General features: G+C 29.3%; 1 protein-coding gene across 2 annotated transcripts; it reads left to right on the forward strand.

Annotated features, from left to right (window-relative positions):
- The first annotated feature begins 5,874 nt into the window (after nt 1–5,874).
- Nucleotides 5,875–10,692, forward strand: LOC133816777 (uncharacterized). 2 transcript variants are annotated; one of them, XM_062249095.1, is made up of 12 exons: nt 5,875–6,233; nt 6,330–6,406; nt 6,538–6,697; nt 6,835–6,859; nt 7,058–7,147; nt 7,307–7,478; nt 8,639–8,712; nt 8,854–8,923; nt 9,035–9,106; nt 9,197–9,330; nt 9,604–9,677; nt 10,368–10,692. In XM_062249095.1, exons 1-12 carry the CDS (start codon nt 5,990–5,992, stop codon nt 10,466–10,468), a joined length of 1,293 nt encoding a protein of 430 aa, XP_062105079.1. In that variant the 5' UTR covers nt 5,875–5,989; the 3' UTR covers nt 10,469–10,692. The 2 variants fall into 2 exon arrangements, with proteins under 2 accessions (XP_062105079.1, XP_062105080.1); XM_062249096.1 differs by having other exon boundaries at nt 9,197–9,240.
- The last annotated feature ends 3,380 nt before the right edge of the window (nt 10,693–14,072 follow it).

Genomic DNA, 14,072 nt, shown 5'->3' on the forward strand with positions numbered 1-14,072 from the left:
AAAAATCGCGCCGAAAACTGTTCACGGGTCGAGAAACACTGAGAGTCCCACCGGTAGGGCTTAAAGTGAAGCCCCTATAAAAAAATTGTCATATATATATATATAGGTTCAAACATGTTGATTTCCACACGCATAAAAAAATTAGTCACGCATGCAACAACATGTTTGAACTTAGTTTTCGATACTGTAAACTATTCAGAATTTTCTAAAAATTTGCAGAATGTTCTAAATAGCTACAATATACACGGTTATAAAAAAAAATCACGCCGAAAAATGTTCACGGGTCGAGAACACTGAGAGCCTCACCGATAGAGCTTAAAGTGAAGCCCCTACAAGAGATGAGTTGGCATACTTTTCTTCTATTTGCTCTAATTTATAATTTTTTTTATTTTAAAAAATAATTAATTAACAGTTACAAAAATCTCTAATAGTCCTTGCTCTAATTTGTTATTTTTTCTAATTTTTTTATTTAAATAAATAATTAACCGTTAAGAAAAATTATATAGTCCCACATGGTTTACAAACTATTGTAGGTGTTATACATTTAAAATATAAATAAAGTATCCTTCATTGATATTGATTTATCGAAATTAACTCAATATTGCTAAAGTTGTTATAATTTTTGTGAGTTAATCAAATATATATCAATATTTAATATATTATTTATATATTTAATTTTTGCAATATGTATTTTATAAAATTTTAATTTATCATATTTGTATTCTATATTAATTTTTTTTACATAATATATTTATATATAAATATATATTTTATTAAGGGGAGAATATTTATATAAAAATAATAATACTATTATCTTCTAGACGTATATTTTCTTTTTTAGAAAAAAGAAGAAAAAATCTAAGCAGTTTGAAAAGTGGTTATGTTTTTTAGTATATATTTATCATAAATCTAAACTGTTGACACTTTTTTTTTTATTTTTGCTAATGCCAACTAAAGTGTATGACTAATTGTAAGAGATAAAATGAAATAAAAACGGAAGGCAAGATTTATAGTGATTTAGCAAAAAAGAAGAGCCCTATGTCCACTACGTTTAATTGTATTATTCTCTGTGATTTTTTTTCTCTTTACAAACCAGTCCCCTTAATGGAGGCTTGCCTCTCCTATTTATAGGGGAAAAGACTTTACAAATTATAGAAATATTATTAGGGCTTTACACAGCTAATAAGAAAAAAGGATATAGTGTTGCTACAATCTTGGTCGACTCTCAATATTGTGTAGTAGTGGCAGTGTGCTTGCACTTAGTGTGCCAGGAGACGTAGTAAATAAGATTTTGCAGGCAGATTTTGTGACATGTGCCTCGCGAGTAGCCTTATCGCTTGATGATATGCGAGAAGGCTGAGGATTTTTCCAGAGAAGGCATTCGAGTGTGGGTCCTATTTGAAAGCTCATAACTTTTCATCTCGGGATGAATTACGAAACCCAACATATGAATTCGAATATCGTTCAAAGGCCTATAAACATTGTGATAGTATTGACCGATTGCAGTTTAGTTTCATATCCAAAAAAATATTTGAAGCACTTTTAAAGGCCATGAAGATTTTTACTCATTAAGTGTGTTGATTTTTTAGCACCATAAATTAATTTAGGACAAAATGTTATTTTCTCCCCAAACTATAGCACTTATAGATTTCTGCCCCCTAAATTTTTTTGCTTGAGAACAATACCGCATGAACTATAACACTTGTAGACTTTTACCTCTTCTATCCAAAATAGTAACGGTTTGCTGACGTGTCAGTTAAAAAAAAATAGTTGATTGATTTTAAATTATAAAAAAAAATCATTTAAAAAAATAAAAAATTAATAAAAACTAATTTTTAAATTTATGAAATTATATAAAATCCTATAAAAAAATTAATAAACATAATTTTTTTAATCCAAATATAATTTTGAAAACACTAAAATCAATATTTCTAAACTAAATTAAAATCTTTAAACTATAAATTAAGAACTCAACCAAATCTATATTTCACATGATCAAACACATTTAGAAAACAATCAAGCAAAAAATTAAAGATTTTATTTTAGTTTAGTTCAAAGTATAATTTAGATTAGAATTGATTTTAGTTTTTTTTTTTTAAATTATATTTGGATTAAAGCCTATTTATGTTTATTGATTTTTTATTTATTAGATTTTATATAATTTAATAAATTTAAAAACTAGTTTTCATTAATTTTTTATTTTTAAAATTATTTTTATTTTTTTTTATAATTGAAAATCAATCAATTAATAAAAAATATTTTTTAACTGTCACGTCAGCAAACAGTTACTATTTTCGACGGAAGGGGCAAAAGTCCACAAATGGTATAGTTCAGGGGGCATTTTGACAAAAAAAAAAATCGGGGGGCAAAATTCTATGAGTGCTATAGTTCAGCGGGAAGAAATATTTTGTCTTAATATAAAAAAAATATTTTTTAAAATGTATCTCTAAACTTTTCAATTGCTTTACTCTTTAATATTTCTAAGAAATAATTTTCATACATTTTGATTTTGTAATAAAATTGCAAAAATATTACTTAAAAATTATTAATTCAAAAAAGAAAAAAAAACGGGTTTGGGCAAATTAACCCGCTCAAATCGATGGTCAAGTTGAGGTTCAAAAAATATTTCATTGGGTAAGTTACATGTTGGTATTATAGGTTAGGTTTGGATGGGTTAAAAATTCACCCAACCTACTCAAACCGACTAATGTACACCTTTAGTCAAAAATAAGGAAAGAAATGTTTTCCAATCGTGTAAATTTATATTACTTAAGAAGTGCATGCTTAACTATTCTACGAGCAATATTGTTACAAAAATGCAACACAAAAGTAACACTTGGAAAAGAATGCTAAAAGTTTATAATGTCTTAAAAAATTATAACTAAATGAAAGAGAAATGCTAAGGGGCACCAGTGGTGCCCAACACTATAAGGATGTGACATATCGCTATTAGTGAAATTCAATATCGGATCCCATATTTTAATTTAGTAATTATTATGGGATATCGCTAACCAATTATAGAATGTCACATCTTGTAGTGTTGATCACCTTAAGGTGTCAAATAGCAAGATTCTAAAAGAAATAGTGGTGAAACTAAGCTAAACTAACAACTACCTTAGTATTACTTTATACCATGAAACCATAATCAAAAGCCCAAAAGCAAGCTCAAAAATATGCATTATTAATCGAGTTAATGTATTTATTTGGTTTATTGAACTTTTACTAATGAATATTGCTATGGAACTATATATGGTGCCTAACATTATATGATGCGACATAAGATGATTGATGCAATTAATTTTAGGTTTCACATATTTTATTTTAGAATAAATAGAAATTTTCTCCCTAAACTATGACTCATGTAGAGTTTTGCCCCAAAACTTTTTTTTGGACAAAATTCTCCATAACCTATAACAATCATTGCAAATGTGCCCATTTAGTTGCATTCCGTTCATTTTTTAAATGGTTTGCTAGTCTGACCACTTGCTACGGGTATGGTTGCAATATGATGGTCTATTTAACTAACTTAAGCTAGCTGAAACTGAGTTTATTGACATTAAACATACAAACATTAGCTCTTAGAATGCTGATATACAATCTCAGAATTTGTCATTAGACTACTATCTATGTATGTATTTCCTGTGTAGACGGTTGAATTGTGTTAGATTAACATTACATCAGCAAACTGTTTAAAAGAAAAATGAACGAAATGCAACTAAGGTGGGACATTTGCAATAGTTGTTATAGTTCGGGAGATTTTTTTCCAGAAAAAAAAATCAGGGACAAAATTCTACAATGGTCAAAGTTTAGGGGAATACTAAATATTCTTTATTTTAAATTCAAATAAAATGAGACTAAAAAATAAATGGTTTATACCTTTTTGGGTCCTATATTTTTTCCAATTACCTGTTTGGACCCTGTGTTTTAAAAATTTATTTTTGGATCCTATATTTTGTAAAAAAATTCAAATAGACTCCTAAACACAATTTTGATGAAGAAATAATTGAATATAACAACACAGTTTTTAAGCAGCATGATGAAATATTAGTTTGGTAAATTATTTGTGATTTCAATTGAGAAAACTTTGACCAAAATCGAGTTTATGGTTCTATTTGAACAATTTTACAAAACATAGAATAAAAAAAGTAATTTGTCAAAACACATAGTATAAACAGATAATAAGACAAAATACATAATTAAAAAAATATATAAATCCAAAAATAAATTATAACAATCATCATTTGGCCCATCATTAGTTTGAAGGTACCATATATATGAATGCTCTATATCATTTGGAACTCTTAATTAAAATTAAGACTTATATTAATGAAACATTAGTGCATCCATCTCACAGTTTGGCCATGATAACGGTCAAAAAACTAAAATAAAAGAAAGAAAGGCGTGGGAGTGTTAGAATGGGCCCACATGTTCTAGAAAACAGTACGCCGAACTTCTCTTGTCTTGGCCTTCTTTGTCTTCTCTACCACTCTCCAACAAGTAAGCAACCACTATTATTATAATACATGAAATAGAAATAATAACACTTTCGGTTAATTAATTAAATTATTAGTTTAGTCACAAATATTTTTGTGTCCCAAACTGTTTAAATTTTATTTTTTTTAATAAATTCTAGAAAATTTGTACCATAATGTTTCATGGGTAACCGTTTTTTTCTAAAGTTTTACGAAATTATATTTCAAAGCTTACTTTTTTCCTCTCCTAAAATATAAATTTATGAAGGGTAGAAAATATTTCTAACATTTCATCATTTAAAAAAAAATTAGTGAATAAGCTTTCATAGAAGATGTTATGATAAGTTTTAATAAATATTGTTAATAGTTATGGTCTTTGAAGCATTAGTATCTGTACAACCAACTAAGGAAAGTGTTAAAAAATTTCAAGTCTTGTAGTGACCGGTTTCTTGTATTTTTTGCACAAGAAAGAACATTTTTATTTTTAAAAATCAAACTTCTGTTTATATATCTATACATAAAAAATTTGTATGTTTGGTAAAATTTTTGTTTTTGAATTTTTTAAACACAAAAATGGAATATTATTTTATTTTTGTTTTTTTATTTTTAAAAAATAAAAATTTGTTTGTTAACTATTTTTGTTTTTTATTTTTAAAAATAAAAAATAATAAACGTGATTGATAATTTTTATTGTTATTTTTTGTTTAACAATATGATGTGTTGATTTAAATAAGAGAAGAAAAAGTTGAAAATTGTTTAAAATAAATTGAAAGTGAAAAAATTATATTTTCAAAATTTAATAAATTAAAATTAAAAAAAATAATAAATAAAAATAGAGTTACCAAACACATTTTTATGTTTGATTGTCAAATTTTTAATTAATTAAATAGAAAACTATTTTTTTAAGTATTACCAAACATCATTATTAAGTGATACACTCTTTAATTAGCTTAAGGGGGTCTCTCTATTTGGAGTGATCATAAGCAAGTGTGGACAATGTTGAGTACTGATAAAGATTACAATGCATGTTTCATGCATTATTTAAAGAAAAAAAATTGAAAATGACAAACTTGAAAAGGGTATAAGTGACATCATGAAAGAAGACATTAACAAATGGTTTTTGGGTTTATTATTAGCTAAAATTTAGTCTAGAGATTTAATATTAATTAACTTTTTGCCAGCTTTCAAGTGAACCTTTTCTCTGTCTGTCTTCATAAATGGTAGCTTTTATTTTTTAGCTCTTAGTTCTTACCAAACCAGTGACAATAGAAGCTTCTTTCACTTCATTCTTGCTAAGCTTTCAAGTCTCAAACAAAGGTGTGTCCTTCACTTTTTCCATTCTCACACACCTCACATTTTGTTATCAATGACTTGTTACATAACCAAGTTATCTTTTTTTTTTTCTCTTCATGATTTTCTTCTGGCTCTATTTTTAAATTCAAACCACATTTCAGTTTCTTTTGTATGAGACATGTTTTGAGCAATTGTGTTCTGTTGTAGTGAATGAGACTGCGAAAATGAGAGGATCTGATGCAGGTGAAGCCACAAGAATACATGTCAGAACAACAAACACCGAGGTTACTCCTCGGGATGAAGTAGCAGCAGCAGCAGCCTCCTCGGCGCAGAAGAGCATGGATTTCATGGCCGAAAAGAAGAAGTCAATGCGAGCGCGTTATGCATATGGCATTATCTTTCTTATTCCAAATCTTTGTGCTTGGATTGTTAGAGATTATGGACAAATGGCTCAACCTCAGTTCCATTGTAAGTACATTCTACTTATTAGATACTCATTTCAACAATTGGTAAAAAGTGTATCATCTCTCAGATGTTTTGACTTGTTCAATTTTCTTTTTGCAGATCTAAAATCTTGTGGAGCTGATGGAAGAGATTGTGTTCATACACTAGGCGTCCTTCGAGTGAGTTTCGGGTGCTTTGTATCTTTCTCTTAGTCTATTTTCATAGTTTTTGTTCTAACGGCTAAATCTTTGAGATTAATTTATACTAGTATCTATCCATAGCCAAATTCCAGTTAAGAAATTTAGCGTCCTTGACATGGTGGAATCAGATATATTTTTCTGTGATGTTTCTCACAACATTTAGAACAAGAAAGTTATACGAAACTCGCAATGCATGGCATTCTGGATGGTGGACATTAAAGTATTTCATGTTGATTGTGTCACTGGTGGTTCCAATCTTTTTTCCTTCTGGTTTTATTCAACTCTATGGTACATTTTCTTAATACTGTCATTTTTGCAGCTACATTTTGTTAAAGCACAATTCAATTTCTTTCATTCTTTTCATCACAGAAACACATGAAAAGAAAATATTTTGATTGACAGAACTTGTTTCTATGTTCTTGCAGGAGAACTTGCTCGAGTCGGTGCAGGGTAACTTCCAGATCTTTAATCCTAATAGTCTTGATAGTTTTCAATTTAACATGTAACATTTAGACCATGTCTACCTAACACATTTTGATTTTTTCATGGGGCCAAAATACAGAGCTAAAAGCTGGTATTTTCTTCATGAAATACTAAACTAGATTCTAAAGCTGGTATCAAACTCAGTTTCAATGCTTTCCATGGCAGGATTTTTCTTCTTCTCCAACTTATAAGTGTGATTCAGTTCATTAATTGGTGGAATAAGTACTGGATGCCTGATGAGGAAAAGAAGCAGAGGTTTGCTTACTCATAAACTCTCCCCCAAAACACAAAGTTTAGTCTCTTTTGTATAGCTTATTAAAAGTTAAATTACTAAAATTCATTTATTGACATTATTGTTCAAATTTTCTTGCTTCAAATGTGACTCTTTTGAAGTCCTCTTCTCAAATGTTGCAGCTGCTCCCTCGGATTGTTTATGTCGACGCTATTTTACATCGCTTCTGTGTGCGGACTTGTGTACATGTATGCAACTTATGGCACAAAAACCTCTTGTAGTCTCAACATTTTTTTCATCTCATGGACTGCAATTCTTCTTATTGTCATGATGGCTATATCCCTTCATTCAAAGGTATGTTCTTATTGTCTATAGATATATTACTTTTTTTTTTCCAGGCTTACCAAATCGTGCATCCTGAATTTTTTGGCTTGTTAAAAATTCTACATGAACTATTCACATTACTGAAATGTGGGATTTCCGTACAATTTTGCTAACAAAATGGTGATATGGCGACACTGGACTGCTGGTGTGGATTGCCAAGTGTATAATTTTAAAAAATAGATAGGATTTTACCATCCAAACTTTTACAGTTACCAAATTATGCCCATCGAATTCTAAAATTTAAAATTTAAAATTTAAACAATATTTTGAATATTAAAAAAAATATATAAAAAATATTAAACTAAAAATTCATTTAAATTAATTTAAATCATACAAAATAAAAACTTAAGGCGACACCAAAGCTGAATGTCATCAGGGACCCACATGAGCTCAGTCTATCGAAAATGTCGCTACCCAACCAACTTTGAGCTCATTTTGGCGCATGCCCAACACCCAAGCCAATTTTTTGTCACCATCAATTTTTTTTTTTTATTTTAATGGTTTTTTTCCTTATTTTAATATTCAAAAGATTGTTTAATTTTTAAAATTCGGGGGCACAATTTGATAATGGTAATAGTTCAAAAGCAAAAATCCTATTTATTATTTATATTATAAACGAGACATTGACATGACAATACCACATCGGCCACCCAACTGCCACATCACCATTCCGTTAGTGAAATTGGATGGAAGTCCCACATTTCAGTAACGTGAATAATTCAAGAGGAATTTTTAACAAGTTGAAAAATTCGGGAGCACGATTTGTATTGGTAATAGTTCGGCGGGGGGGGGGGGGGGGGGGAGAATCTTAATAAGCCTTTTTCTTATCTTTAGAGTATAAATGAACTATTTTTTAAGTGATTTTGAACTCTGGTCTACTTTTAATAATTTTTTGCAAAATGGTCTCTGTGTAAATTCGACTAGTTATCTAAATTTTTCGACCAACTGTCTAAAATTTTCGACTCACTGATTGAATTTTTCAACCACTATCTAAACTTTTTACTAATTCCCTAAATTATTAGATGTCATTTTACAAAAAATTATTAAAACTAGACTAGAGTGCAAAATAACTTTAAAAAGTAGACTATTTTGCCAAGAGACCCTTAATAGTAATAATATTAATTATACAGGTCAATAGGGGTCTTCTATCATCAGGAATCATGGCTGCATATGTTATTTACTTATGTTGGTCTGCTCTAAGAAGGTGAGGACTTTTTAATCTGATCCAATCTTTTGAATCCCAACTTCTGTTTGTAACTGAATTTAATAAAATTCTTTCTTATGAATGAACCCACATTGTTATAGTTTCCCTTATATTTTTTAGTTCTATTGCATGACTTTTCAGTGAACCTGCCAATGAGAAGTGTTATAAACACAAAGAAGTCATTGAGAATGGTGATTGGACTACCATAGTAGTAAGAGCTAATTTCTTTTTTCTTTTTCTTTCTTTCACTTTATCATGTTTTTCTTTGCAACTCTCAAACTACCAATCTAATGACACTACTACTACTGATTTGTGTCTACAGAGCTTCTTGATTGCAATATGTGCCATTGTCATGGCAACTTTTTCAACAGGAATTGATTCAGAATCATTCCAGGTGAGGCAATAAAGTGTTGTTTAGCTTTGATCAAACAAATTTATTACACTTGAACACCCAATATACTTGATTATTAATTTATTATAACAGTTTCGCAAAGATGAAGTAAAAGAAGAAGATGACATTCCCTACAAGTATGAGTTTTTTCACCTAGTATTCTCCTTGGGGGCCATGTATTTTGCAATGTTATTCATCAGTTGGAATCTCAACAATTCACCAACAAAGTAAGCAACCAAAAAAAAAAAGATGAATAATGTTATATGCGCTAAAACATTATACAAATCGATAAAAATAGTAGGTCTATTCTGAAATAAACGTGAATGGTTAAAAAAAACTGTCACGATAGTTCGTATGTTGTTTTGATGTATAATTTTTGTGCCCATATCATTACTAAAAAAAATTAGGGTTTTTTTTACATAAGTTAGATATATATTTTAAATTTGAATTTTTTTTTAGTTGGAGAATTTAGAGACATGTTTGGTTACTATACAATTCAGGTGGAGCATAGACATAGGGTGGGCAAGTACATGGGTGAAAATTGTGAACGAGTGGTTTGCAGCCACAATATATGGTAAGGAAACAATAAGACATTAATATATGTTATACTTTTTGTATGTGTTTTATTTTAGGACAATTCTTCCACACGCTTAAAAAAAATTAGTCACGCGTGCATCATGTTTGAACTTAGTTTTCGGTACTGTAAACTATTAGGAATTTTCTAAAAAATTGCAAGATGCTCTAAATAGTCACATTATACACCGTTATAAAAAAATCACGCCGAAAACTGTTCACGGGTCGAGAACACTGAGAGCCCTACTGGTAGGGCTTAAAGTGAAGCCCCTATTGGAGAATTCCTCTTTTATTGTTACCTGTTTGGATATTGTGTTTTGATAAATTAGTTTTTGGACATTGTATTTTGTAAAATTGTTCAAAGAAACATTTAAATCTGATTTTGGTTAAAGTTTTTATGAACTAAAATGATAAATAATTTACCATACTAACAATTCAGAATAAAAATATAATCATTATACTTAATAATTGTCTGATCATCATATTCAAATTTTTCTTTATCCACATTCAAAATTTTATTTGAACTATTTTATAAAATACAGAGTTCAAAAAATAATTTATTAATACACAGTCTATACAGGTAACGAGACAAAACATAAAATCTCAATTTTATCATTTTTTATTATTATTTATTTTATTTTTGTTGAAATTTTAGTGTATCTGGTTGAAAATAATAATAATAATAATGCAGTATGGACGTTGATTTCCCCGGTTGTGAAACAGTCCAAATTGGTAAGTTGTGAAGAAGCAGGCGGCGGCGGGGAGGAGAGGATTCAGCCAGCTCTACCATGAAATTCAATTGATGAATTGATTTGATATAAATGAGTTGAGTATTAAATTGATTATCACAAAACGACATTCAACAAACTGTCGTAAAATGTCGATTTATATATTACTTGAGTAATTTAACACGTAATGTCCATTCTTATCATAGAACCCCTTTGTCTTTCACAACACATTAATGTCCATTCTTATCAAACTTTGGACAGCTATATTTCTTTTTCTCTTTTCAAATATCTTCTATTCTTTCACTTAATTACCTCTGTATTTTTTTTTAAACAATTCTATAGATTAGAAGGCAAATGCTTATCGACCCAAACAAAAGGGCCATACATCATATGTATCTAGTATTCTTAAACGGTGAAAAGAGACGCATTCTCATCTCGAAACCTAAGACATATTGGAATCTAATGTCTATGTTATTATCATATTAATTTATTTTAAATATTTGAATTTGGGTTAATATATAATAAATAAATTGATATATTTAGATGAAAAAAATACATTTGTAGTGTAATTTTTTTCAAAAAGCAGTTTTTGGAAAAAGCTAAAAGTTGGGTTGTGTCAACTTTAACTTTTAGCTGTAGCTTCTGCATAAATTATTCAATAAGCTACTTTCTAACTATTTACCAAATACTTTTATTGCACAACTTTTTCAAAAAGCAACTTCTAGTTTTTCTAAATGCATCATCTTGCAAATTTTCAGAATATTTCGAATAATTTAGAGTATAAAAAATAATGTTAAAGCATATTATTTTTCACGCGCATAAAAAAATAGTCATGAGTGCAGCAAGTTGTTTGAACTTTATTTTCGGTACTGTAAATTATTCAGAATTTTCTGAAAATTTGCAGGATGTTCTAAATAACTACAATATATACAGTCATAAAAAAATTTCATACCGAAAACTGCTCACGAGGTGCAACACCTCTTTTTGTGAGTTGCACTATAAAAATATTTTAAATCTATGTCTCTCCTGTATAAAAAATATGTAAATACGAAAAATTATTAGTTTTAACAATTTATTTTGTTAACTTTAACGTAATATTTCAAATATTTAACGGAATATATTTTTAAAACTAAATAAAAATAAAATTTTATTTATTATATTAATATAAATTTAAATATTATAAAATATCATTAAATATTTATTAATTATATTAATATAAGCTCAAATGTTATAAAATATCATTATTATAATAATATTTAATACTAGATTAGATATTTATTAATTATATCCATACAAATTCAAATATTATAAAATATTATTATTATAATAATAATATATAACATATAATATATAATCTTAAATTTTATAAAAATTTTGCTAGAATAAATATTTAGTAGTTATATACATAATATACTTTTAAAACCAAATAAAAATAAATTTGATTTATTCTATTAATATAAATTTAGATATTATAAAATATCATTATTATAATAATAATTAATACTAGATTAAATATTTATTAATTATATCCATATAAATTCAAATGTTATAAAATATTATTAATATTATAATAATATACAATCTTAATTTTTATTAAATTTTGCTAGAATAAATATTTAGTTATTATATTAATATAAATTTAAATATTATAATAATATTTAATACAAAACTAGATATTTAATAATTATATTAATATAAATTCACATGTTACAAAACTCGACATTTGTTATTACAATAATATATATAATACATAATAAATACATTATATATAAGTATGTGTTGATGCAACAAATGTGTCTTTCTATAATTGGAGGTATGAGCCGACAATAGATGGTGCTTCGATCCTTCTCCGGTGGTGAAGAACGCCTTTGATCCGTCGGGGATACCTACAAGAAAGACACTCCGATGCCAAAGTCAGAAATTTCTTCGATCCCATTGTTTGAATAAGAATCTCATATTTATAGAACAAAAATGTGAAGTGTTTAGATAGTTCAACTGAACCCTTGATTGGTGGGGGAAACATAACTGAATTTCCCTCCAAAATGTGTTGATTTTAAATTAAATACTCGGAAGTCAGAGGCGCAGATCGCTTCTGACCCGTAGTTTCTGTTTTCGAAGCTTCTGCAGATCAAAACGATCTGTTTTGAATATTCGGCAAATGAGGAAATAACTTTGGGCCCAACAGATGCCCTCTGGCCCAAGCTTCGAACGGATGAGGCACGCTTATTCACTCGAACCTTGGGCCGACTCTTCAATGCCAAAGATTTCTCCTAAAGTCGTCATTCCCCGTAGATCGAGGCAGTTTGGAGGTACACAATCGTATAATCCCCTGACATTTTACGCTTGAAATTTAATGCAAACACAGTTACCGAGTGAAGCACTCGATTAAGGAATTTCATTTTTCATTTAACTGGTTTGAATTCTAATAATTCACATTTCAAACTTTACTCTAAATTTTTCAGGGAAGAACTCGGAGGGAAGAAACCCTAAAGTTAACCATCCTTCTATTCTCACAGCAATCATCTCAGTCTTCTCGATCATGTCTTCACGTTCATCTTCCGAACCTATGGATCGCGATGGATACAAAACTGCGTATGAATGCATACGCAAATTGTTCGACATTCCTGATAACATTAGTGGTCCGAATGCTTTCGGATGCTGAATTACGGGAATGGCGATTCAAGGATGTAGTCAAGCCCACTGAGATTGTTATGAGTCTGAGACACATTGAGTGGCTTCGTTTCCCTCTCCCTGCTCTGTTGGTGCAAGTAATTTCAAACTCTGGAGCTCACATTTCTCAATTTCTTCTGAACGCTATCCAATCCATAGTTGGCGCTCAGATGATAGGAACTCTCAGGAATGTCGACATTCAATCAGATGACATATACGCATGCTTCACTAAGTCGACTAACAAGGAAATAGAGGGTAAACCCTGGAAGACCTTCTATCTTTCTCCTAAAAAGGATCGAACGATCTTTGCTGATTTTGACAGCTCCCACCGTGTAGAGTCCAAGAACTTTACTTAGCTAATTGTTAGTAGTATTATAGTATATTTAGTGTTATCCTTGTTACTTTGGATTTTTGGTTCAGACCGGGAGTTATTTGGACACTCATAGTAGTACTTATAGATTTTCTAAGTTTAACCTATAGTTTAAGAATATTAAGTATAACCTAAGGTTTGATTAATGTGACTGATATTAAGGATTATATTATTATATTATAAGGTTTAGACATCAACCAATCGGATTTTAAGCACATGTTTTGAATGGTAATTAAGGATTAAGTATTTTTGAGGATTAAATTAAATAAGGGTAAAGTTTGAATGTTATAGGGTCAGTCAGCAGCTTTGAGTACGTTGAGGGCTTAGTCAAGGCTGTTTACTCCATTCAAACTTAGCTAAAAATGTGTAAATTCGTGTTTAAATATTCAGCGTATGCCGATATATCGCAGCTATAGGGGGCGATATATCGCAGCACGTAGATACGGAAAACACGAATCGATGCACGGTCGCCTCGGGAACAAAGGTCCAGGCGATATATCGCCTATAGGGGGCGATATATCGCCTCCACCAGCATGTTTTCAAATACTTTTGAATTCTTTTCCTTTCAGCCATTCAAACTCCTTCAACAGTCTAGCATCTTTTGAACGAGTCTTCAGCCTCTGCTGAA

The sequence above is a fragment of the Humulus lupulus genome, chromosome 2 (genome assembly GCF_963169125.1).
Source record: "Humulus lupulus chromosome 2, drHumLupu1.1, whole genome shotgun sequence".
NCBI lineage: Eukaryota > Viridiplantae > Streptophyta > Magnoliopsida > Rosales > Cannabaceae > Humulus > Humulus lupulus.